The 20,398-nt window shown below is 58.6% G+C and overlaps 11 protein-coding genes across 11 annotated transcripts; 6 read left to right on the top strand and 5 right to left on the bottom strand.

The window, feature by feature from the left end:
- Positions 1-816: 816 nt before the first annotated feature.
- VDAG_07791 (uncharacterized protein) lies at positions 817-1,431 on the top strand (the record flags this gene model as incomplete). Its single annotated transcript, XM_009652557.1, has 2 exons — positions 817-889; positions 935-1,431. 2 exons carry the CDS (start codon positions 817-819, stop codon positions 1,429-1,431), a joined length of 570 nt encoding a protein of 189 aa, XP_009650852.1.
- A 60-nt stretch (positions 1,432-1,491) lies between these two features.
- On the bottom strand, positions 1,492-3,292 carry VDAG_07790 (uncharacterized protein). Its single transcript, XM_009652556.1, has one exon. The coding sequence runs from the start codon at positions 3,177-3,179 to the stop codon at positions 2,250-2,252; it is 930 nt and encodes a 309-aa protein (XP_009650851.1). The 5' UTR covers positions 3,180-3,292; the 3' UTR covers positions 1,492-2,249.
- A 1,694-nt stretch (positions 3,293-4,986) lies between these two features.
- Positions 4,987-6,405, bottom strand: VDAG_07789 (uncharacterized protein). The gene is made up of 4 exons (XM_009652555.1): positions 6,213-6,405; positions 5,948-6,169; positions 5,270-5,907; positions 4,987-5,225 (listed from the first exon to the last, which is right to left on the bottom strand). The coding sequence occupies exons 3-4, from the start codon at positions 5,805-5,807 to the stop codon at positions 5,122-5,124; spliced, it is 642 nt and encodes a 213-aa protein (XP_009650850.1). The 5' UTR covers positions 5,808-5,907; positions 5,948-6,169; positions 6,213-6,405; the 3' UTR covers positions 4,987-5,121.
- Positions 6,406-6,761: 356 nt separating this feature from the next.
- VDAG_07788 (microsomal signal peptidase 18 kDa subunit) lies at positions 6,762-7,584 on the top strand. The gene is made up of 4 exons (XM_009652554.1): positions 6,762-6,920; positions 6,971-7,185; positions 7,233-7,339; positions 7,388-7,584. Exons 1-4 carry the CDS (start codon positions 6,840-6,842, stop codon positions 7,501-7,503), a joined length of 519 nt encoding a protein of 172 aa, XP_009650849.1. The 5' UTR covers positions 6,762-6,839; the 3' UTR covers positions 7,504-7,584.
- Positions 7,585-8,113: 529 nt separating this feature from the next.
- Positions 8,114-9,172, top strand: VDAG_07787 (uncharacterized protein; the record flags this gene model as incomplete). Its single annotated transcript, XM_009652553.1, has 3 exons — positions 8,114-8,467; positions 8,521-8,762; positions 8,815-9,172. The coding sequence occupies 3 exons, from the start codon at positions 8,114-8,116 to the stop codon at positions 9,122-9,124; spliced, it is 906 nt and encodes a 301-aa protein (XP_009650848.1). The 3' UTR covers positions 9,125-9,172.
- An 86-nt stretch (positions 9,173-9,258) lies between these two features.
- On the bottom strand, positions 9,259-10,801 carry VDAG_07786 (dibenzothiophene desulfurization enzyme A; the record flags this gene model as incomplete). The annotated part of the gene is made up of 3 exons (XM_009652552.1): positions 9,259-10,174; positions 10,225-10,544; positions 10,613-10,801. 3 exons carry the CDS (start codon positions 10,799-10,801, stop codon positions 9,259-9,261), a joined length of 1,425 nt encoding a protein of 474 aa, XP_009650847.1.
- A 654-nt stretch (positions 10,802-11,455) lies between these two features.
- VDAG_07785 (urea active transporter) lies at positions 11,456-13,605 on the top strand (the record flags this gene model as incomplete). Its single annotated transcript, XM_009652551.1, has 4 exons — positions 11,456-11,529; positions 11,578-12,024; positions 12,077-12,347; positions 12,397-13,605. The coding sequence occupies 4 exons, from the start codon at positions 11,456-11,458 to the stop codon at positions 13,603-13,605; spliced, it is 2,001 nt and encodes a 666-aa protein (XP_009650846.1).
- Positions 13,606-13,714: 109 nt separating this feature from the next.
- Positions 13,715-14,662, bottom strand: VDAG_07784 (acetylxylan esterase; the record flags this gene model as incomplete). The annotated part of the gene is made up of 2 exons (XM_009652550.1): positions 13,715-14,080; positions 14,141-14,662. 2 exons carry the CDS (start codon positions 14,660-14,662, stop codon positions 13,715-13,717), a joined length of 888 nt encoding a protein of 295 aa, XP_009650845.1.
- Positions 14,663-15,244: 582 nt separating this feature from the next.
- On the bottom strand, positions 15,245-16,480 carry VDAG_07783 (alpha-ketoglutarate-dependent taurine dioxygenase; the record flags this gene model as incomplete). Its single annotated transcript, XM_009652549.1, has 4 exons — positions 15,245-15,549; positions 15,614-16,055; positions 16,113-16,207; positions 16,258-16,480. The coding sequence occupies 4 exons, from the start codon at positions 16,478-16,480 to the stop codon at positions 15,245-15,247; spliced, it is 1,065 nt and encodes a 354-aa protein (XP_009650844.1).
- A 921-nt stretch (positions 16,481-17,401) lies between these two features.
- On the top strand, positions 17,402-19,087 carry VDAG_07782 (uncharacterized protein; the record flags this gene model as incomplete). The annotated part of the gene is made up of 2 exons (XM_009652548.1): positions 17,402-18,148; positions 18,227-19,087. The coding sequence occupies 2 exons, from the start codon at positions 17,402-17,404 to the stop codon at positions 19,085-19,087; spliced, it is 1,608 nt and encodes a 535-aa protein (XP_009650843.1).
- Positions 19,088-19,674: 587 nt separating this feature from the next.
- VDAG_07781 (uncharacterized protein) lies at positions 19,675-20,364 on the top strand (the record flags this gene model as incomplete). Its single annotated transcript, XM_009652547.1, has 1 exon — positions 19,675-20,364. A coding segment is annotated over one exon (690 nt), but the record flags the coding sequence as incomplete, so codon positions are not given.
- Between the last annotated feature and the right edge of the window lie 34 nt (positions 20,365-20,398).

The raw sequence follows: 20,398 nt of genomic DNA, 5'->3' as shown, positions 1-20,398 counted from the left end.
GCGGGGCGCTCGCCGGAACCGACGATCCTGAATAGTCGAAGAGCAACCAGAATTCTCGGTCTGCGCAAGCTGAAAGCAATGCCTATGTTGACATGGAGCAGGCAGCTATTGAAGGTCGCACGGTTGAGGTTGAGTCGAGGTGAGGTTGGAGGTGGGCCAGCTCTGTGTGGCGGGAGACGCAGTGGAATTTTCGCAGCGGGGTGGGCGACGAAATTTTGGTCGAGAGGGCAAGCGCGAGCATCCACGACGGGGATGAGTCAGCCATGGTGGAGGCATCGCGTTCGAGCCCGGATGGGATGAACCACGCTGCACTTTGTTGCTGCCTGCTGACAATTGACACAAACATTCCACAATAACGATCAATCCAATTCATCATCATCCTAAACACGGATTACCGAATTACAGTGATTTCCATCGAGAAGCCTTGCTCATCAGGGCAGCTCCGCTCAACCGCCAACGCCCGACCGCCCAAAGCGGTATCACCGCCCCCCTCAGTGCCATCAACGGCTGACGGTTCCCTGGGCCGGATGCCGCTGGCTGTCATGGCGTCGGAGTCGGGGCGATCGCCCATCGCGAATCTAGTACCTCTCATGCGGGGCATCGAGTAACGCGTTCCCCTCATGCGGGGCACCGTACGCCCTGGTGCTCGGGCGCACGCCGTGGTGTCACGGGGTGGGCTCACAGCATATAAGTCGGCGGTCCTGGGCCGAGTCAACTCTGGGCCGAGTCAACCTCATCCGTCCGACGTGATCAGATTCAACCCGCCCATCCTCCCTGAAGTTACACCCTCGACACCCCAAATTCAACCTCGCTACCATGTCCTTCAAACTCGAGGCCGGCCCCGGCACGGATGTCTGGAAGAAACACCCATCCTGGGACGTCTACAATGGTAAGCACATTGTTGGATGCCGCCTCGAACCCTACTGACGAGCAGTCCCCACGCACGCCCTCCCCAAAAAGCCGCTGACGTCCTTCCGCTCGGCGCGCCTGACGTTCAGCGCCAAGTGGACCGAGCAGTACGACCAGGCCGGCATCCTCTTCACGCTCGAGCCGCGCAACGCCTCGGACAAGAAACAGAGGAGATGGGTCAAGACGGGCCTCGAGTACTACAACGGCACCCCGCAGCTGAGCACCGTCGCGTGCGATCGTTACGCCGACTGGAGCATCACGCCGCTGTCGGCCGTCGGACCCACAGACGGCCCCCTGGATTTCGTCGTCGAAAGGGCCGAGAGCGAGCACGGCACGAGCATCTGGATCTACTACGCACCGCCGAGAGGCAAGGAGCGCGTGGCTCTGCGCGAGGTCGGCTGGTTCTTTGCCGACGGAGCCGACTGGGACCTCGAGGTTGCCGCTTTCGCCGCGCGGCCCGCCGAGAAGACGGACGGCAAGCTGGAGGTGGAGTTTTCCGGGTTTGATGCCCAGTGGGAGTAGCCGGAGGAGACAGACAGTAGTTGGATCACAAAAATCATGACACATCACGAACAACATCAAGTGAGGCGGCCGAATTTCTCATTATCTCGCCCTGACGAGGGCTCAAGCCAGCCGGGGCGTCAGCGTTCCACTAGGGAGCCGCGTGGCGCCCAAAATCATCATCTCCTCCAATTGTGACAAAGGAGACCGCTGCTGTATCGCAAAGCGGGTGTGCCAAGTACAGGCCGAGTGCCCGACATCTCTTTCCGTGAAGAACAAAAGAAAACATGTCAGTCTGCTATCTTGAGAGATGCCGGGTTTCTGTCCGCAGCGGGGGGTTCGTCCAAGCGCCCGCCCCTTGCTGCTTCAGGAGAATGGAGAGAGTTGGGATGAGTCGTTCATCCGTGTATGCCCGAACGACGGCAAGTGAGTGGCAATTTGTCAGTTCCGTTTTTTTTTGGTCCTTTTTGTGGTTGATTGCCGTGTTCGGCATGCAGCAGCAAACCCATTCGTAGTCGTGTTCCTCACCTGGGAGGCAGCCCTGAGGAGGCAGTACTCCATGGTAAGGCAAGCCACTGCCCCAAATTCAAACGCCCCCCAAAAATGAGCACCCACGAAACAGGAACAGGGAGGCTTCGTGTCTAGGTCCCTCGCTCCCATGTGTCAGAACAATGGACGGCCCCCGAATGGATCGCCAATCTGACATGGGGGCCACAGAAGGAAGAACGCCAAAAACACCTGCCACCATTCCGCTTTACGTCCCGGGGTATCACAATTTAGGGACTGTCCGAAGCATGGCTCGAAAAACACAGAAAACACACACGTAGCAGAGAACACACTCAGACAGTCTTGGGCGAGCGGGCGTTGCTCACGTCAATGACGTCGTCCAGGTGGTTGCACATGGCGACGAATAGGTCGAAAAAGAGTTTGCTGCCGCCGCGCTCCATCTCGGCCTGCATGGTCCCGCTCCTCTTGAATGTCTTGCGACACCGGATGATCAGGGCGAGGTAGTGAGCGCGCAGTCGCGAGTCCGAGTCGGGCGTGTGGGCGTAGGCGTACTGGGCGGAGCGCAAGATTGTGCCGACATCGATGCCGGACTGGAGACCTTGCTTGCGCAGGGCCAGCCTCTTGAGCTCCTCGAGCCCGTACCGCTCCGCAGAACAGTAAACGGCCGTGTCACGGAGGAGGTGCTGCCCGTACGCTGCCACGTAGACGGTGGCATCGGATTGTGGCCCCATGGCGGGGCTTGCCGCCGAAGCGGGACTGGCGGCGGCGCGGCCGCCTCCGGGGGTAAATGTGTCGACGTAGGGCGAGGTCTGCGGTGTTCCCCGTACGGTGTTCTCGAGCTCCCAAGAGTTGCGGTGCTTGTTGTGCCTGAGGCGTGGGTAGTAGTCACCCTTGTAGAGGTACTCGAGAACGGCGGAGAAGACCTCGGGTTCTTCGTCGGGAAGGGATATTCTCTTGCTCTGCGCATCGAAAAAGTGGCTGTCGCGGCACGCCGATTCGAAAAACGGCGCTTGGCGTAGCACGTCCTCGTGCGCTGCAAATAGTCGCCCCTCGCGCCCGACCGTCAGGGTGACGATGGGGGCGGGGGCCAAAGAGGTGCTTTTGACCGCCGGCGCTGGCGCCGGCTTGGCCTGCGTCTCCTCGGTGAGCGACCGTTGCAGTCTCGACAGCTTCTGGGGATCCCGGACTGAGTTGTTCTTCTTGAGCCGCGCAGCCTTGTCGACTCGGCTGGGGTCTTGCGACCTGAACGAGCGCTTGAACATGGTTGCTGTTGCGAAGAAGAAAAAGGTTGGCGAGTGCTCGAGATTATCGGAAGACAGTGTGTCGTTGATGGTACTTGTAGAGAGCAACGAAAAGAGCGGCGAGAGGAGATTCGGAGAGGGAGGGGGAGAGAGAGAGAACGCACGAACAAATGATTGACGGAGGGCCCGGGTGGAAAATATCTCAGAGAAGGACGTGTAAACGAGCGGACTAGGAGATATCCCAGGTGTGACTTTGCGACCCAGTTTGCTGTGGTGAAGAGGGGGGGAGGGGGGAAACCAATACAAGTCCGTGATGGCGGGGGCTGCCCGTGTTATTTATCTAGTGCTGCCTTGTGAGGGCGGGGGAGGGGCCACGCCAGGCCAGGGGCAGGCACAGGCACTAACAGGGCGCCTCGGTGGCTGGGCGTGCTCCGCGTCAACAACAACACCAATGCCTTGGGTTGTACCGCCGTGACAATCTGCACAGCCCGTCCTCGACCATCCAGTCAGCGAACGTAACATGCTTTCGTCGATTGGGCATCGGCGGTCAGGAAGCCCAATGACACTCGTGACTCGGCTTGGTCATCGAGGACACCCGACTCAGGCAGCAGTCGAGCTGAAGGCCCGACGAGGGTTCTAGGCCAAGTGATCAGCAAGGACGTGCCAGCACAGCACTTCATGTACACTGCACTGCACAGCACAGCACAGCACAGCACAGCACAGCACAGCACAGCACGACAGCGCAGCACGACAGCGCAGCACGACACTTCAGACAGCTGCCGAAATCCCGTCGACGTCCACGTGATCATCCGCAGCCTGACCCAGACTTGACTTCATCGCGGTTGACCACGATTACCCCGCTTGTGTCGGACACTCTCAGGCAAAGGCTGAACAAGCAAAATGTCTGACGAGGTTTCAAGACTTGGTTTCACTCGCCTGGACCCCATTGGGTGGGCAATCCCGGTTGCCAATGGGTGCTCTGCTGAACGCTTCAACAGGGTCTTACCGGCTCCAACCATTGTCTTTGTGCACGGGTTTCGGGGCCATCCGCAGTCAACATGGGGCGATGAGGATCACGAGACAGCTGCCGGTAGCGCCGAGTCCCTTCGGGCTTCAATTCGGAACTACAGTCGGGCCTGGGCTGTCAAAGAAAAGCAATGTCACCGCTACCCAACTGTTACCCCTTTTCACCGCCTGGCGGCCTGGCGGACGACTTCCCCGAGGCCAGAACGCGGACGTACTGATCGAATGCCAACGACGTTGGTGTCATGTGGTGCAAGAAATTAGAATAACATATCGCAACTTCGTCAACAAGCTGGAGGGAAATATAGAAGCGAGGAAAAGATGAATGTCGTGACTCATGCTCTGAGCGGCATCATTGTGAGGGTGTAGAGGCGCTTGAGGATGCCGTTCATATATTTCCTGGTAGGTTCAGACACGGCGGCCGCCTGGGCGAAGATAGTGTACAACCTGGCGGCTATGGCATCCTGTGATCCTAACGAGAAGAGGCAAAGTACAAAATCTTGGGCGATATCCACGCATGTTCGATCGAATTGCGATCTAGTAAGACATGCACCTGGATTGCCTCCATGAGGCTTATGGTATAGAAGCTACAATGAAACGGCAATAGACTTTGACGCTTGTGAGCAGATTCTCAGGCAGTCTCCTCGAATTGGGTTGTCAGAAACCATTTACTTCCATCACCAACAGACAGCGAGTTGGACTGATCGATAAGACTGTTGAAAGGCGTATCTGTGAACTCTGGATTTGTTCCTTTGTGACGGTTTTACTGCAAGAACACATCCGTACCTCCAGCTAAGACCAAATATGGGTTGAAAGCATGGTTGTATTATTAGGATACGGAAGACTGATAGTTCTAGGTGGACCGCACAGCCACGGACGCTCCTCCAGATCCTACCACTTTTTTTTGTCGTTTACACGCATTTTGCTCGCATGCCCCAAATCAATCGTCGTGGGCGGCGGCGGAAGCAATTCGCATGCGAGAAAGCTGGAACGACTTGACAATCGTCTCTCGAATCGCGATAAAGCCGTAGACGAGGGAAAATACTGTCCAGTGTCAGTGGCATCCTCCAGAAGTGGCAACAACATACTGATCGGCGACAGCACGACGAAACCAATCGTGTTTGCGACAACGGCCTCCCGCGAACCTGCCTCATCACCGTCTAGCCAGAAAGGACCAGTTCCCGTGACGGTCCTGCCAACGGCAGCCCAAGCTACGTAGAGCCCGGAAAGGAAAAGAAGCCCGAAGATGTGGGCACCAATGGCATACGGACGCTTGACGCTGTTGAGGAACAGAATTTCGACGAGGACAATCAAAGTGGAGATGACGAAGAGGTTCAGTGTTGTAAAAGCCTGAAACCAACCCTCACCAAACATGTCCGTGAATGGCGTCCTTCCGGCAGTGCCGTAAGGCAGAAGAGGTGACTGACCGACGCCAAAGTCTCGAAGCTCTGTGGGCGATTTTGACATGCCCAGACCCGAAGGTTCTGGCTCAGCAGGTGAGCTGTCGTCCCCAGAGCCTGCGTGAGGCAGCGTGACCAGAAAGTACATCATCGTGTTGATGATGGCGAAGATGGACGTCAAAAAGTAGAAGAGCGTAAAGTAGAACTGCTTCCGGAGGCTGTTCATGTTGGCTGGAAGCGACAGGAACCGCAGGACCCAATACTCCTAGCCGGATCGGCGATCCTCAATGTGCGGGAAGTAGAGGTGGGTAAAGGTCCAGGACTGTCTGGTTAGCTTGCACTCAAGGGCGTGACCGGGTGGCATACAGAGACGATTGCGTGGTAAGCCAGGAGAAGGCCGAAGCTGATGATTTCGAGCTCAAAGATGATGCGCCAGTCCGAAAACTTGGACTCTTCCTGCTCCACCTTGTAATCGAGGATCATGATGCTGGCGGCAATAAGGTAGGCGAGGAGGAAGCCACGGATGTAGAAGAGTGCATTCTGGGGAAGCTATCGCCACGGCGAATGGCACACTCGAAGGAATGCGGGCTGCGATGGTTAGCGAAGTAGCGAAGTGTTCGCTCGAACGTACGTGATCCTGGGTTCGGCCAGATGCAGCTGGTGCGGGTAATCCGCTGGGAGGCGCGAGCAGGGGCGTGGTGATTGACGATTCGTCCATTGCGGGCGATGCGTCGATAGCGGATGTTGAAAGAGATGCTGGTCACGAACAAACGTTGGACATGTACTGGTGATGGAGAGGGTGTTGACTCGTGCATTCTACGGTTGAGCTTGAAATGGCTTTCGTCCCTCTTGACTGGTGATGACTGCTGCCTTTCTACTGATTGATTTGGCAAGCGTGGCACGTGCTGCGCTTTCCTCCACCGATGCCACGAATGTAGCGGTACCTGCCTAGTGATGTCTTACAACACCTTCCATTCAGGTGGCTTTTGCAGAACCAACACAATATTCAAGACGCCACTCACAGCTCTAGGGACGTATTTGACCATCTCCAGGTTGCGGTTTGGCATGGAAGGCACCAGTGGGGTGGCTCACCTGGTCCGTGCACGAGCCTCGCTGGCCTGAACTACCTCAGCTTCAAGCTTTATCGCGAGCTGCCTCCAAGCTGTCCATCCCAATCCGCGAACAACGAACCCCGTGACGCCGTCCAGCTCGCAAATCCGACGTCAATAGCCCGAAAAGACGTGCTTCGACAGTCACCATGCTCTCCAGCCTCAAGAACCCGCGGCAGGCGGCTGCCCAGCTCCTCAACTTTGGCCTCATCCTGTCGACGGCCTTTATGGTTCGTTGCTCGCCGCCCTGGCCGCTGACCTTGCTGAACTTGACCTGCAGATGTGGAAAGGTCTTTCCGTGATTACCGACTCTCCCTCGCCCATCGTCGTCGTTCTTTCCGGCTCCATGGAGCCCGCCTTCCAGCGTGGCGACCTCCTCTTCCTTTGGAACCGAAACCTTCTCCGCGAGACCGATGTTGGCGAAGTTGTCGTATACAATGTCAAGGACAAGGACATTCCGATTGTCCACCGCGTCGTGCGGAAGTTTGGAGCGGGGTGCGTACCTTCTGGGACTTTGTTGATGCCCGTACTGACAAATGCAGCGCCTCGGCCAAGCTGCTTACCAAGGGCGACAACAATGCAGCCGACGACACGGAGCTCTACGCGCGCGGACAGGACTACTTGGAGAGACAGGACATCATCGGCAGCGGCAAGTTACCAGAAGCACACCTTGCCAGTCCCTACTAACACGTCGCAGTGGTTGCCTACATTCCCTTTGTCGGATACGTGACGATCCTCCTCTCGGAACACCCTTGGCTGAAGACGGTTATGCTGGGAATCATGGGACTTGTTGTCGTGCTGCAGAGAGAATAGCGGACCGACGGCGGATGCGGAACTGATACCATCGGCTGCCCTGGAGCTTCACCTTGCCAAACATTTGACACGCTTTACAATCGATTGTGGATGTCGAGGAGAGGGATTGCGAATGATGCAGCCGTCAGCCACCTGACAGTCAAGTACTGACTGGACTCACACCCAGGAGCCTGAGCACACCTGCGCAGCCCAGATGCAGTGCAGTGGACCAGAAACGAGATTGCTCGGCGCCCGTAGCCTTAACCGTGGAGCGGCACCACTCGTCGTCCAATAACCCTGCGTGGATCCAGGGAGCCGTTGACAAGCGCTTGGCAACGCCCAGGGGGCTCTGAGCATTGGAGCCAGGGGCTGGTCCCAAGCGGGCTAGACTGGCGCTATCGACGGCACAGCGCGCTGAGTGTCTGGAGGAAGACGGTTGCCTATTTGTTAGCTGTAAAAGCGAAGGGTCCCCCTCCGTGATGATTTCCGTCTCGTCGCGTCGCCTGTACGGTCGTTGCGCCGAGTCTGTCGCTTCCGTTCCTTCTGTTCCTTCTCTGCTTTCACTCTGTCTCGCTCATTGACACCACCAAACTGATTCACGACATACAATCGCCTCGGCGAGTTTGCAGACATGCAGTCCAACGCGGCAGAGTCGAGCGCAACGGCGCACCCTTCTTCAAAGAGACCAACAACGCCCACCCCCGATGCCCAGCCGACGGCTGCCCGCCAAACCCAGCCGCCGCTGATCAGCAACGTGCAATCATTCGTGCCACAACCATATCTTTATCCGCCGCAACCACCGCTCTACGGACCAGGGCCGCGCAAACCTCGCATCATTCCGTTCACAAGATCGTGGCACATTGCCAAGATTGTACTGCGATCGTTCGAGCTCGCATGTGCCATCATCGTCATTGCCCTAACGATTGCTCTCATCTCCGTCGCACTCTACGCTAGCCATCTGCCGTTGGTTCTGAGCCTGCCACCGGTGCGTACTTGACCAGCATACTCGCTGAACGTGTCCTTGTACTGACTGCCCAGGCTTGCATGTGTGTCGTGTGGGAGACGGCAGAGTTCATTACTCTCTGTGCGCGAGGCGGCAAGCAGGGCATCCACCCAGGAGCTCACGTCGGCGTACACCTTGTCACGTGGCTGTACTGGGCTCTAGGCATTGTCTGTATGGGCATGTTCTCCTTCTACCGAGGTGACTACCGAGACAGCTCGGACTTTGACTATGGCATGGGCCTCAACTATGGCATCATCGGTACCAGCGCGGCTGCGTTGTGAGTCTTGTTTGGCTCTTGTTGACGAGCTACCATTGCTGACATGTCCCAGCCTCGTCACCTTTACCTTGTTCGTCCGCGCCTGCGTCGAGACCAATCAGCGCAATCGTCAGCAGCGGCAAATTTTCGTCATGACTGGAAACGGCGGCCCCTTTTATGTCATGCCGCAGGCACAGGCCTCGCTGATGCAGCAGTATCCGCAAGCTATGCCTATGCCTGGTGTCTATCCCGGCGCCCCTCAATATCCTCCCGCGCGAGATTACAAGGTCCCAGTCACAGGCGGCGCGCCAGCACATCCAGTCATGTCGCCTGCCGATGGATCGTTTTACGGTCCGGGAAACCCTCACCAACAGCAAGCGTGAGCCAGCTGTCGAGCCGATCTAATGTCTAATCCATATTTTGATACCCTGAATACATTCTTGCCCGTATGAGCACCTTTTAACACAAGTGAACCGATTCGGTAATCGCGGAATTGCTTTCAAGTCAAGTCGAGTCACTAGACAAACGTAACATATCTTGCACAGCGGCAAACATCATTCTCATTCAGCCTTCCAGTGGAACTTGGCCCGCAGGATGTCAGGCGGTGGCGTGCCGCACCCTTCTCGCCACGCAGGTTCTCTCGGTACGTGCCGCCGGGAACGGCGTATCCCTCCCACAGCAGCCCGCGCTTCCTCAAAACGGGGAATAGGTCAGAGATGATGTCCTCAAAGGAACCAGGCATCAGCGCGTATGCGAGATTGAACCCGTCAACATCGGCTTCAGCCACCCACCTCTCCATCTCGTCTGCAACAAACTCCGGCGTGCCCACAACCGTCGCGCCGAGACCACCGACCTTGATGTGGTTGCCCACCGTGTGCTTTGTCCACTTGGCCACGCCTGGCGCTGACTTGCTCCAGGCTTCGACTGCCGACCGTATGGCGTTCGACTCTACGTGCCGCAGCTCTTCGTCGTCGCCGTACTTGGCCAGGTCGATGCCCGTCCAGCCACCAAAGAGGGCCAGAGCACCGTCCTCGGAGCCATAGCTGAGGAATTCCTCGTACCTCGCCTGCGCCTTCTCCTGCGTGCTCGCAATGACCGGGCACAGCAGAGCCAGGAACTTGATGGAGGCAGGGTCACGCCCGTACTCATCGCGCGCCGCCGCACGGATCTCGGCAATGTTCTTGGCAATGACAGATGGCGAATGGCCAGCGACGAAGATGGCCTCGGCGTTCTTCGCCGCAAATGCCTTGCCAGCCCGCGAAGTGCCTGCCTGAAGAATGACCGGTGTTCTCTGAGGCGACGGCTCACAGATATGGGGGCCCGGCACCTGGTAAAACTTGCCGACGTGATCAATCGTCCGGACGAGCTTGGGGTCCGTATAGATGCCCGTCTCGCGGTTCAGCTTGACGGCGTCATCTCGCCACGAGGATTGCCTGGGTTGTCAGCTACATTGAGATGCAGGGCATGAAAAGTCGAGGCTCACCAAAGCTTGTACATGACTTCGACATACTCCTCAGCCATGACGTATCGCTCGTCGTGCTCCGGCTGTTGCGTATGGCCAAGGTTACGGGCCGCCGAATCGAGGTAGCCCGTGACAATGTTCCAGCCGACACGCCCTCCCGTCAAGTGGTCGAGAGTGCTGAGACGACGCGCGAGGTGGTACGGCTGTTCGTAGGTCGTTGCGACCGTAACGCCGAAACCCAGACTCTCCGTCGCCGCAGCCATGGCTGACACTGTCATCAAAGGCTCATTGACCGGCCACTGCGCTCCAGAAACAATGGCAGGATCGGGGTTCTTGGGCCCCTTGTACACATCGTACGCGCCCTAGACTGTCAGGATGCATTCGACCATGAGCAGACATCATCACTCACCAGCACATCAGCAATGAACATGCCGTGGAAGCCGCCCTTCTCCAGCAACTGAGCCAACTTCACCCAGTGCTTGATGTTGTTGAACTCGGACGAGTGGTCATCCGGGTGCCGCCAGAGCCCCGGCGACTGATGGCCGCTGCATGACTCGACAAAGGCATTCAGGATGAGCTGCTTCTTGGGGGAAGCCATGATGCTGGTGATTGCGGCGAGTGTCTTCTCTCTGAGTGAATGGTGTGCTCGACGCGATCCCCGTTCTCGACGTGAATCCCCTTGCTCTTTAATACACAACGACTGAACGGCTGAATAGCGTTTCAATAGCGTGCGCCGAGATGTTCGTCCTCAATTGACCCCCGCCGACTACCCCTCGATGACCCATGTCGCATCGCGATGGCGCGATATACCCGCGCAATGAGATGCCCGGCGAACAAGTTCCGATGGCACATGCCGTCCAATCGTCTTACACGCAATGTATGTCGCACAACTGCCGAGCGATGTCGGTCGTGCTGGTTTGAAGATCAATGGGGCCATTTTCCTACAGACATTCGAACAATCTTATCTGGGCCATACGTTGGTGAACCCGAGTCTCGCAGGATCGCCTCCTCGTTGGGTACCGATGCAATCACGGCATATTTAGTGGCGTGCCCTCATCTTGAGCGTGGGATGTCGACCCGCGCGTTCGGATGCCTGCCACGTGCGTTGTCTCGGGCTCGATCGCAGGTCGATATCAAGACGCAGTCCCGGCGTTCTGGTTTCGCTCTCCACGTCTCGCTTCTTTCGGTATCGCTACTCGCTGTTGTCCGAACCATCCTGCTTAGGTAGATCACACACTGACAAGAGAACAACATGGCTGGAGGTGCAGCATCGGGCGATGCTTCCGACAGCGTCGTGGCACCGCCTCTCCCGCAGTTCGCTGCATAGTGAGTGTCTCTCGGATATCGTGCTCGAACTCGACTGACCTTTCCTAGCATCGTTGTCGTCGTCATCGGCTTCATCTTTGCTGCCGTCATGATTGGCATTACCCACATCCTCAAGCGTACGGTCGGTGAAGACAACAAGAAGACGGAGATGTTCATCACAGCCAACAGGACTGTCAGCACTGGTCTCACGAGTTCGGCCGTCGTCTCGTCGTGGCTCTGGAGCACGGCCATGCTGGGAAGCACCCTCGTCGGCTACAACTTTGGCGTCGCCGGTCCCTTTTGGTTCGCCGCAGGCTGTTCCCCCATGATTGTCTTCTTCTCTCTCCTGGGTATCGCCTGCAAAATGCGTGTCCCCCAGGCGCACACCCTGCTCGAGATTATCCGCATCCGCTACGGCAAGGTCGGCCACATTGTGTGGATCGTACTGTGCCTCATCAACAACATTATCGCCGTCGCCAACATGCTGCTCGGCGCCAGCGCAGCCATCTCAGCACTGTACGTCTTTGTCATTCACCCCCCCCTATGCTGACATGAGCTGACTATGTAGCTCTGGCATGCACGTCATTGCCGCAACGTTCCTCCTCCCCATCGGTGTCATCTTGTACACCTTTGTTGGCGGCATCAAGGCCACGTTCCTCACCGACTATGTCCATACGTTCATCATCACCATCATCATTTGCTTCTTCACGATCAAGGCCTTTTTGACGCCCGAGATTTCGTCACCCGCCCATCTGTATGAGCTGATTGTGGCCGCTGGCGAGGCACACCCCGTCAGCGGTAACCACAACGGCTCCTACCTGACCATGACGAGCCACGGCGTACGTGTGCTGCCCTCATGAACTATCTCTTCACCGCTGACATCCACAGGCCATGCTATTCGGCATCATCCACGTTCTCGCCAACTTTGGGCTCGTCGTCATGGACACGGGCTTCTTTGTCAAGGCCTTTGCCGCTCGTCCCCAGGCCGTCGTACCTGGGTACGTCATTGGGGGTATTGCCTACTTTGGCATCCCCTGGTGCCTGGGAACGCTGATGAGCTTTGTCGCCCTGGGTCTCGAAGGCGAGGAGATCTTCCCGACGTACCCTCGACGCATGTCCGGCACGGAAATCTCCAACGGCCTTGTGCTCCCGTATGCCGCCATTGCCATTGCCGGCAAGGGTGGCGCCACGGCGATCCTGCTCATCACCTTCATGGCCGTCACATCGACGCTGTCGGCCCAGGTCATTGCTGTCTCGTCCATCATTAGCTTTGATATTTACCGCCAGTACATCAACAAGGCCGCTACCGACCGTGATGTCATTCGATGGAGTCACATTGGTGTCGTTTTTTTTGGCCTCTTTTCTGCTTGCTTTTCAACCATCCTTCACTACGGCAAGGTCGATCTCGGCTGGACGCTGTACATGCTGGGCGTCTTGACATGCCCCGGCATCTTCCCGACGACCTTTGCTATTCTCTGGAAGAAGCAGTCTACCGTGGCTGCCGTCGTCTCGCCCATCCTCGGTCTCTTCACCGGTCTCGCCGTCTGGCTCGGCACCGCCCAAGCGCTCTTTGGCGAGATCAGCGTCGCATCCACCGGCCAAGCCGCCCCCTGCACCTGGGGCACGACGGCATCTGCGTTAAGCCCGGCGCTCTACTCTGTTGTCATTTCTCTCGTGAAGCCTGCCAATTTCAACTGGGCCGACTTCCGCAACGAGAAGCTCACTCTCGACGGTACGACCCAGAACGTCGAGGAGTCGGACTACCAGACAAACAAGGCCCAGCTCAAACGCTGGGGCCGCCTCAGCGCCTACTGGTCTCTCGCCACGTTCCTCGGACACTGGGTCCTGTGGCCTCTGCCAATGTACGCGGCCAAGTATGTCTTTAGCGAGAGCTTCTTTGTGGCCTGGCTTGTCCTCGCCATTATCTGGGTGTGGATCACAATGTTTGTCGCCGGCTTTTTCCCAATCATCGACGGGCGCAAGCAAATTTTGGATGTCATTCAAACACTACGGGGGCGCAGCAAGAAGCCCGAGACGAGCGAAAGCGAGGGCCCCGCGACGCCCACCGAGTCCGTGGCCTATGACCAGAAGCAGTAGTGTCATTGTGAGTTGTTTGATAGCTAGTGCAGGCATAATGCTAAATCCTGGATGCCATGCTTGTTCGTTGCCAGCCCCCAAGACCAGTCGTGGCGCGAAAGTTGCCTCTTTACAGACACTGTGAGTACCACTGGTTCGAGGCCCTGCACGTACCCTGCGAGCAGCACGTTGCGCCGTTCCAGCCCTGACCGCCGCACTGCCCGTAAAGCGCTGCGCAGCTGCCCGAGGGCGGGGGCGTCGTAGGAGGCGTCGTAGGAGGCGTGGTCGGGGGTGTGGTCGGGGGCGTCGTGGGTGGGCTCCCCCCGGAGTTCAACTTGCTTCGCACAAATGTCAGTGCCGCCTGGCCGTAGACGCCGCCGTATCCCTGGTGAACGGCCTGGTTGTTGCCGGTGCAGCAGTACGGGTCGGGCGAGTCGCAGTAGTTCTGGATCTTGCTGCCCGAAGGACAAACAAAGCCGGCAGGACGCGCGGCGAACTGACATGGTTAGCTAATGTTCCGCGATGCCTGCTGAACAACGATTGCAGATCAACTCACCCCTTGCGCCGTGCAGGTGCCGACGTTATACGGGAACCCGGCCCGGTACCGCGGGCTGCCCATGAGGATGGCAGCCTTGACGGCAGTGACGGCGCTCGCAGTCAGGGGCACGGCCGTGTTGGTGATGCCGGAGCCCGGGTCACCGCCGCCGCACAGAGCATTGTCCATGATCTGGCCGCCCTGGGAGTACCCGACGAGAACAATCTGCGTGTTCGGGCACCTCTGGTTGAAGCTGTTGACAGCCGAGGCGACAGCGTTGGTGCCCTGCATGGCTGAGTTGCCGTAGCTGATGCCACCGCAGGAGCTCTGGCCGCCGCACGCTGGGTACACGATGGCCTCGGCAGTTGAGCCGGGGTACGCGTTCAGGATGAGGTTGACGACGGTGCCGGCCGAGCCATAGCCGGGCCCGACAGTGGTTTCACGGGCGCCGAAAACGTGGATACTAGGGCAGCTCTGGCGCTCAATGAGACCCGCCGAAGCGACTAGGGCCTGGGCGGCGAGGAGGAGAGCGGACGTCTGCATTGTGATGGTGTGAATGGGCTGAGGCGTCATGTCTCCTTTCTCCCAGGGCTCGGCGACGACCCTTTTATATGCTTTAGACACTGCGAAAAGCCCCCGTCGGACCCCTTCTCAACATCTTCGGGAGATTGCTTGATCCCGCTACAAAAGGAGCCAGGTCCGACGACCTCCGTGTCGGTTGCATTCCGCTGGACCGTGCTCGGGTCACACGGCAAACAACATCGTGAAAGCCTGGTACCGCGAAACGTGGCGGACGTCTGTCATTAGCCGCGTCCCCTGGCTGGATCATCTGCGAGCAGTGTCGACGGGAGAGCCTCACGCCGGCTGAATTGCCCGATAGTTGGGGGTGCGCGGACTGCCTGAAGCCACGCGAGGGGCGGATAGATGAAGGCTTGAGCTGAATTCAGGCTAATCCCCCTCGATGTCGGGACTTGAGCAGGGTTTCCCCACACAAAGCATCACAACCGGCAGCCAATGCAACGGTATGCGAGGCCATGACTCGCGGTCAAAGCGGGAGTGAGCAAACAAAAGGGGGCATTCATTCATTATTATCTTAGGCCTCGCGCCTCACGCCTCACGCCTCAATCAGAGACCCAATGCCTCCCTCCGCCCCTTGCTCGAGGCATCCAGGTACGGGGCCTCGCCCAGCGAGCACACGCGGTCGCCGGCTCGGGCCTCGTCGTAGTCGTACGTTGCGCAGTGCCAGGTGCTCCTGTTGTCCCAGATAGCAAGGTCGTTCTTGCGCCACTTGAAGCGCACCTGGGCGTCGTGGTTTTGCGTCAAGAGGTTGAAGATGTACGCCAGCAGAACATCCGACTCGTCCTTGGTCACGCCGTTGATGCGCTTTGTGAAGCCCTTGTTCACGTAGACCGACTTCCACCCAGTGACGGCTTTTTCGAGGTCAGCATTGCCTTGCGGAGATTGAGATTGCGATGGGAAGGGGTTGCTACTCACGGTTCGTGCGGATGACAGGGTGCACCGCCATGAGGCCCGCGCCTTGGTTCAGGGGCGAGCCGCGGATGCCCTGACGAATGGGGTTTCCCAGACGCTCGGCCTCGTCGAGGAAGAACTTTGCATCGTGCGTCGCCGTCAGGCCCTCGAGGAAGACCTGCATGGCGGGCGACAGCCGATCGTAAATCTCGTAGCCGCTCGCCCACATGGTGTCGCCGCCCGTGGCCGGCAGCGTGTGGATCTTGAGCATGGCATAGTCCGAGGGGACCGGCTCAAAGGTGATGTCGCTGTGCCAGCCGTTGCTCGCGAACCGGCTGACGTCGGAGAGCTGGTGGGTCAGGCCGCCGCCCTTCTTCTGCTTCTCGGAGCTGATGACGCTGATCTGGTCACCGAGCTCGCTACCTTCTTCGGTTAGAGGGTGAACGTGAAGGGAGGACGATGAGGGCTGTGAGTTGTCAGCAATGCGTTGCATTTCTCGCAAAAGCAAGCGACGACGACTCACGCATCCCGAGAGCTCCGTCAAGCGCAGCATAAAGTCCTTCATCTGGGTAGGCGTCACATCTTGGTTGCGCAGGAAGACAACACCCCTTTGTGAGACTGTTTCGTCAGTGAAATGTGCGTGTCCGCAAGGCAAGATCGCATCTCACTAGTCACAGCCAAATCCCGAATGAGCTGGTCGTCTCCCTTGAGGAGCTCGGCCACCTGAAGGCCCTCAAACTCGCGACCGATGACAGGTGTCAAGTCATTGGATGCGAAGCCATCGAGAGAGCCTGAATAGGTCAACGGCGCCGTGAGACGCGGTTTGGCCAGCTCGTTCCCGCCGATTATGTTGCCGTTGGCGCTGGCGTTGTCTTGCGTGGCGGAGGGCATGATGACAACGGGAAGCACGTCCGAGGCGATGAATGGCTTGACCGAGATTTCTGACCGAGGTTCTTCTGATTTGCCGTGGTGGTGAGACAATCTCTTGTTCAGGGGTTTGTGATTAGGATGCGGCTTCACATTCGTGCTTGAGCATCCTCCAGGCCAGCATTGTGCAGACGAGCACTACATATCCGATCACGCCTTCGCCTGTTGGCGCGGAGAAACCGAAGCTGGAGGCAGTCGTCGACTCGTGGCGGAGAAAATATCGGGGATTCGCGATGGCGTCATCTGACCCAAAATGAGCCCGTCGGCCGCGCCAACCCCGTCCTGGACGAAGCCCCCGACCGGTGCCGCCGCGACTCTCCGCGCGAGGCCGAGGGAGGTCTTGGGTCGCCCTTGTCGCCTTAGGGCCAAGCTTGGGAGCTGGGGGAAGGGCCTCGTCGTGGCGGCATCTTCCACGCGGGCTCTGGGGTCTGCCTGGCTGGGGTCGACAGCTGCCGATCGCAGTCGTCCACTGCCCACGTAGCAGTCAGGGTCTGCTCCACCGAGGCAGATGCATAGAAGGGCGTTCAGCGTGTGAGTCGAGTGCCGGGACGTCGCGCTTTTGTGTCAATGGCGTGCTCCGGCCTTGGGATTTCGTCCAGCCCATTTCTCCGTATCTTTCTCCGTGCGATGCCAATGGCGATGGCTTCATGGTGTTGAGGTTGCATGAGAGCTGTCGCACTTATAGGAAGCTGTCGCTGTCCTGCAGATCTCTCTCGCCTTTTCGTCTCGTCTTCCTCAAGGTCGCCGCTCCTCACCCTGTTGTTGTTCAAATAAGGTCGAGACAAAAACACGTGCACCACAGGCGAATTCGATTTTTTTCAGTCTCAAGCGAGTTGCTCCTGCCCTGCACCACACGTACCTGCCTGCCCTCTCACTCTCGCCGCCATGGGCACCGAAGACATTGAGACGCACGACACGCCCCGTGCGGGACCCGGCGAATCGTCGTCTCTCAAGGGCCTCACCGACGTGCAAGTCGGCCGCAGCGAGCTCAGCGATGCCATCCCCCCCGACCACAAGTACGAGGGCCGCCACCGATGGGATCCCACTGCGACATGGACCGAGGCCGAGGAGAAGAGCGTCATTCGCAAGACGGACCTCTGCCTGCTGACATGGCTCTGCGTCATGTTCTTCGGTCTCCAGCTCGATCGCGGCAACCTGTCGAACGCGCTGGCCGATGACTTCCTCACCGACATGAACCTCACGAGCGACGACTACAACAACGGTACCACCATTCAGCTCGTCGCCTTCCTCGCCGCCGAGTTCCCCGTCCAGCTGTTGACCAAGCGCTACGGTTTCCGCTACGTGCTGCCCACCATGATGTTCGCCTGGGGCACCGTCTCGTGGGCGCAGGCCTGGATGCACAACCGCACCGGCTTCTACATCACCCGCGCCCTCATTGGTTTCTGCGAGGGCGGTTTCATCCCCGGTGCCATCCTCTTCGCCACCTACTTCTACACCTCCAAGGAGCTGTCCATCCGTCTCGCCGCCTTCTGGTCCACCCTCAACATTGCTCGTGTCATTTCGGCCCTGCTCGCCGCCGGCATTCTCGAGATGCGCGGCATCGGCGGCTACCCCGGTTGGTTCTGGCTGTTCCTGCTCGAGGGTCTTCTGACCGTTGTTCTCGCCATCATTGTGAGTTGTCCTGCGCGCGCGCAAGCCCCCCTCCTTTCCCTTCCACAGAGCCAAGCTGACCTTGGACCCCCTTTCTAGTCCTACCTGTACCTGCCGGCCTCGCCCACTAGCACCAAGAACGTCCTGTTCCCCAAGGGCTGGTACACAGAGCGCCAGGAGATTATCATGACGAACCGCATCCTCCGCGATGATCCCGCCAAGGGCCTCACGACTCTGCACCAGCCCGCCACCTGGCAGGACGTCAAGAACACTTGGTCGGATCCGTCCATGTGGGGGCTGTTCCTCATCGGTCTCGTTGCCTACATCCCCGCGACCCCCGTCCAGGCCTACCTCACGCTTACGCTACGCCGTATCGGTTTCTCGCGGTTCGACTCGAACATGCTCACCATTCCCTCGGCCGTCCTCCAGATCATCACCATGTTGGTCCTCGCCTACAGCAGCAACCACTTCAACGAGCGCACCTTCCACTGCTTCGTCGGCGAGTTCTGGGTCATGCCGCTGCTTATTGCCCTGCTGACCATCTCGGACGGCGGCCAGGAGTGGGCGCGCTTCACCCTCGTCACTCTCATCTCCGGGTACCCCTACTTCCACCCGATTGTCACTTCGTGGATCTCGGAAAATACCTTTGACGTGAAAAAGCGAGCCATCGCTGCCGCCACCTACAACGTCATTGTCCAGATGGGCAGTCTCATTGGCAGCCAGATCTACCGCTCCTACGACGGCCCGTACTTCAAGCAGGGCAACACGGTGCTCGTCTCCATCTGCGCCTTTGCCCTCGTCGTCTTCGTTGTCCAGCGCCAGGTCATCGTCTACCTCAACGGCAAGAAGGAGAAGAAGTGGGCCGCCATGTCCGACGAGGACCGTCACATCTACCAAAACGATGTTCAGGCCCGCGAGGTAGACGGCAACAAGCGTCTCGACTTCCGCTACACCTACTAGGCTTGCCCTGCCCTGCCTTGACCTGTATTGTGCTGGTGGTGTGCAACCTGCCTGTTTTCGATGCCATAATTAGCCTGCCATAATAATTGGGGCGCATGAGCCCCCTTCTCACATGCCATCTGTTGATGATTGTCCGTGATGGTGCAGATGCAAGAAGCTCAGCGTACAATTTAATGTCGTCTTGTCCGAAATCCGGACCCCGGACCCACATAACGCCATCGCGGCACCCCCCGTAGCTGTCTTCTCTCCAGGATACTCTCCAGCAGTTCATCAGCGCTCTTCAGCTGTCAAAGGGGCTCGGAAAGTCAAAATTCGACCTGGACCCTGGATGTCCCCGCTAGAACCCCCCCCGCCCCCTTGCAATTTTTCTGCACACATCCCCCCTTGAACCATGCGGCCCGCGTGGACCACCCCTCCAGAATGGGACGAGCCCCGCTAGCGGCACACCGAGGCACACCACATCCATCTCCACCCATCGTCGATGCCCTCTACTCTCGAACGATCCCCCCCTCTCTCCCTCCACCTCCAATACCACCACCACCATCACCATCACCATCACCATTGACCATGCGTCCTCCATGACAAACATGCCGGCCGCGCCACCCAAACCGCGCAAGATTGGCTCACGGGCCTGCGATGCCTGCAAGATCCGAAAGGTGAAGTGCACCGAGATTCCGCCCTGTCGTCGCTGCAGCACCATCGGCATTGAGTGCACCTTCAACAAGGGACAGGCCACGAGGGGCCCGAGGAGCCTCCGAGCCAAGACGTGGCAGCAGATTCGAGATGCGCAGCAGCAGCAGCACCACCACCAGGAGAAACCTCCCGAAAATGCTGCGGCGACGCGCAACGTGAGCGCCGATGGGAGCCCGCACTCGTCCACCGGCCGGGAACCTTCGATGAACAACTCGACGACCCCCGTCATTGCCGTCGAATGGCTCGTCCTGCGGCTCTGCATCTACCGCCTGCGCCTTTTCCCGGTATGGCCCATTGTCGCCGTCGAGGAGGTCATCGCCTCGCTACAGCGCGATGCCGAGGACCAAGAGATGTACGCCCTCGCCACGGCCATTGGCGCAGCCACCATGGCCCAGCTCAAGCTTGACCGTTCCCGCGACTGCGGCATCAACGACGCTGTGACCGCCCATGTCCTCGAAGCAGAGTGCCAGCGGAGCCGCGTCCTGCTCGACTCGCAGCCCGCCAACCTCAACAAGCTGCGGACCTCCTTCTTCCTCCACATCTTCCACGAGAACCAGCAGCCCGGCGGCACCAACGTCGCTGTTGTACCTGCGCGAGGCCATCACCCTCGCCCAGATC

This window comes from Verticillium dahliae, genomic scaffold (genome assembly GCF_000150675.1).
Source record: "Verticillium dahliae VdLs.17 supercont1.18 genomic scaffold, whole genome shotgun sequence".
In the NCBI taxonomy this organism is placed as follows: domain Eukaryota; kingdom Fungi; phylum Ascomycota; class Sordariomycetes; order Glomerellales; family Plectosphaerellaceae; genus Verticillium; species Verticillium dahliae.
This window is presented reverse-complemented; position numbering and strand designations above follow the sequence as displayed.

Bases quoted from the DNA above. Each gene is read 5' to 3' on its own strand.
- VDAG_07789 (XM_009652555.1), bottom strand. From the start codon at position 5,807: ATGAACAGCCTCCGGAAGCAGTTCTACTTTACGCTCTTCTACTTTTTG. The intron at 5,226-5,269 runs GTATGTTGTTGC...GACACTGGACAG, and splicing joins CGTCGTGCTGTCGCCGATCA to TATTTTCCCTCGTCTACGGC.
- VDAG_07790 (XM_009652556.1), bottom strand. From the start codon at position 3,179: ATGTTCAAGCGCTCGTTCAGGTCGCAAGACCCCAGCCGAGTCGACAAG.
- VDAG_07788 (XM_009652554.1), top strand. From the start codon at position 6,840: ATGCTCTCCAGCCTCAAGAACCCGCGGCAGGCGGCTGCCCAGCTCCTC. The intron at 7,186-7,232 runs GTGCGTACCTTC...TGACAAATGCAG, and splicing joins GTGCGGAAGTTTGGAGCGGG to CGCCTCGGCCAAGCTGCTTA. The intron at 7,340-7,387 runs GCAAGTTACCAG...AACACGTCGCAG, and splicing joins ACAGGACATCATCGGCAGCG to TGGTTGCCTACATTCCCTTT.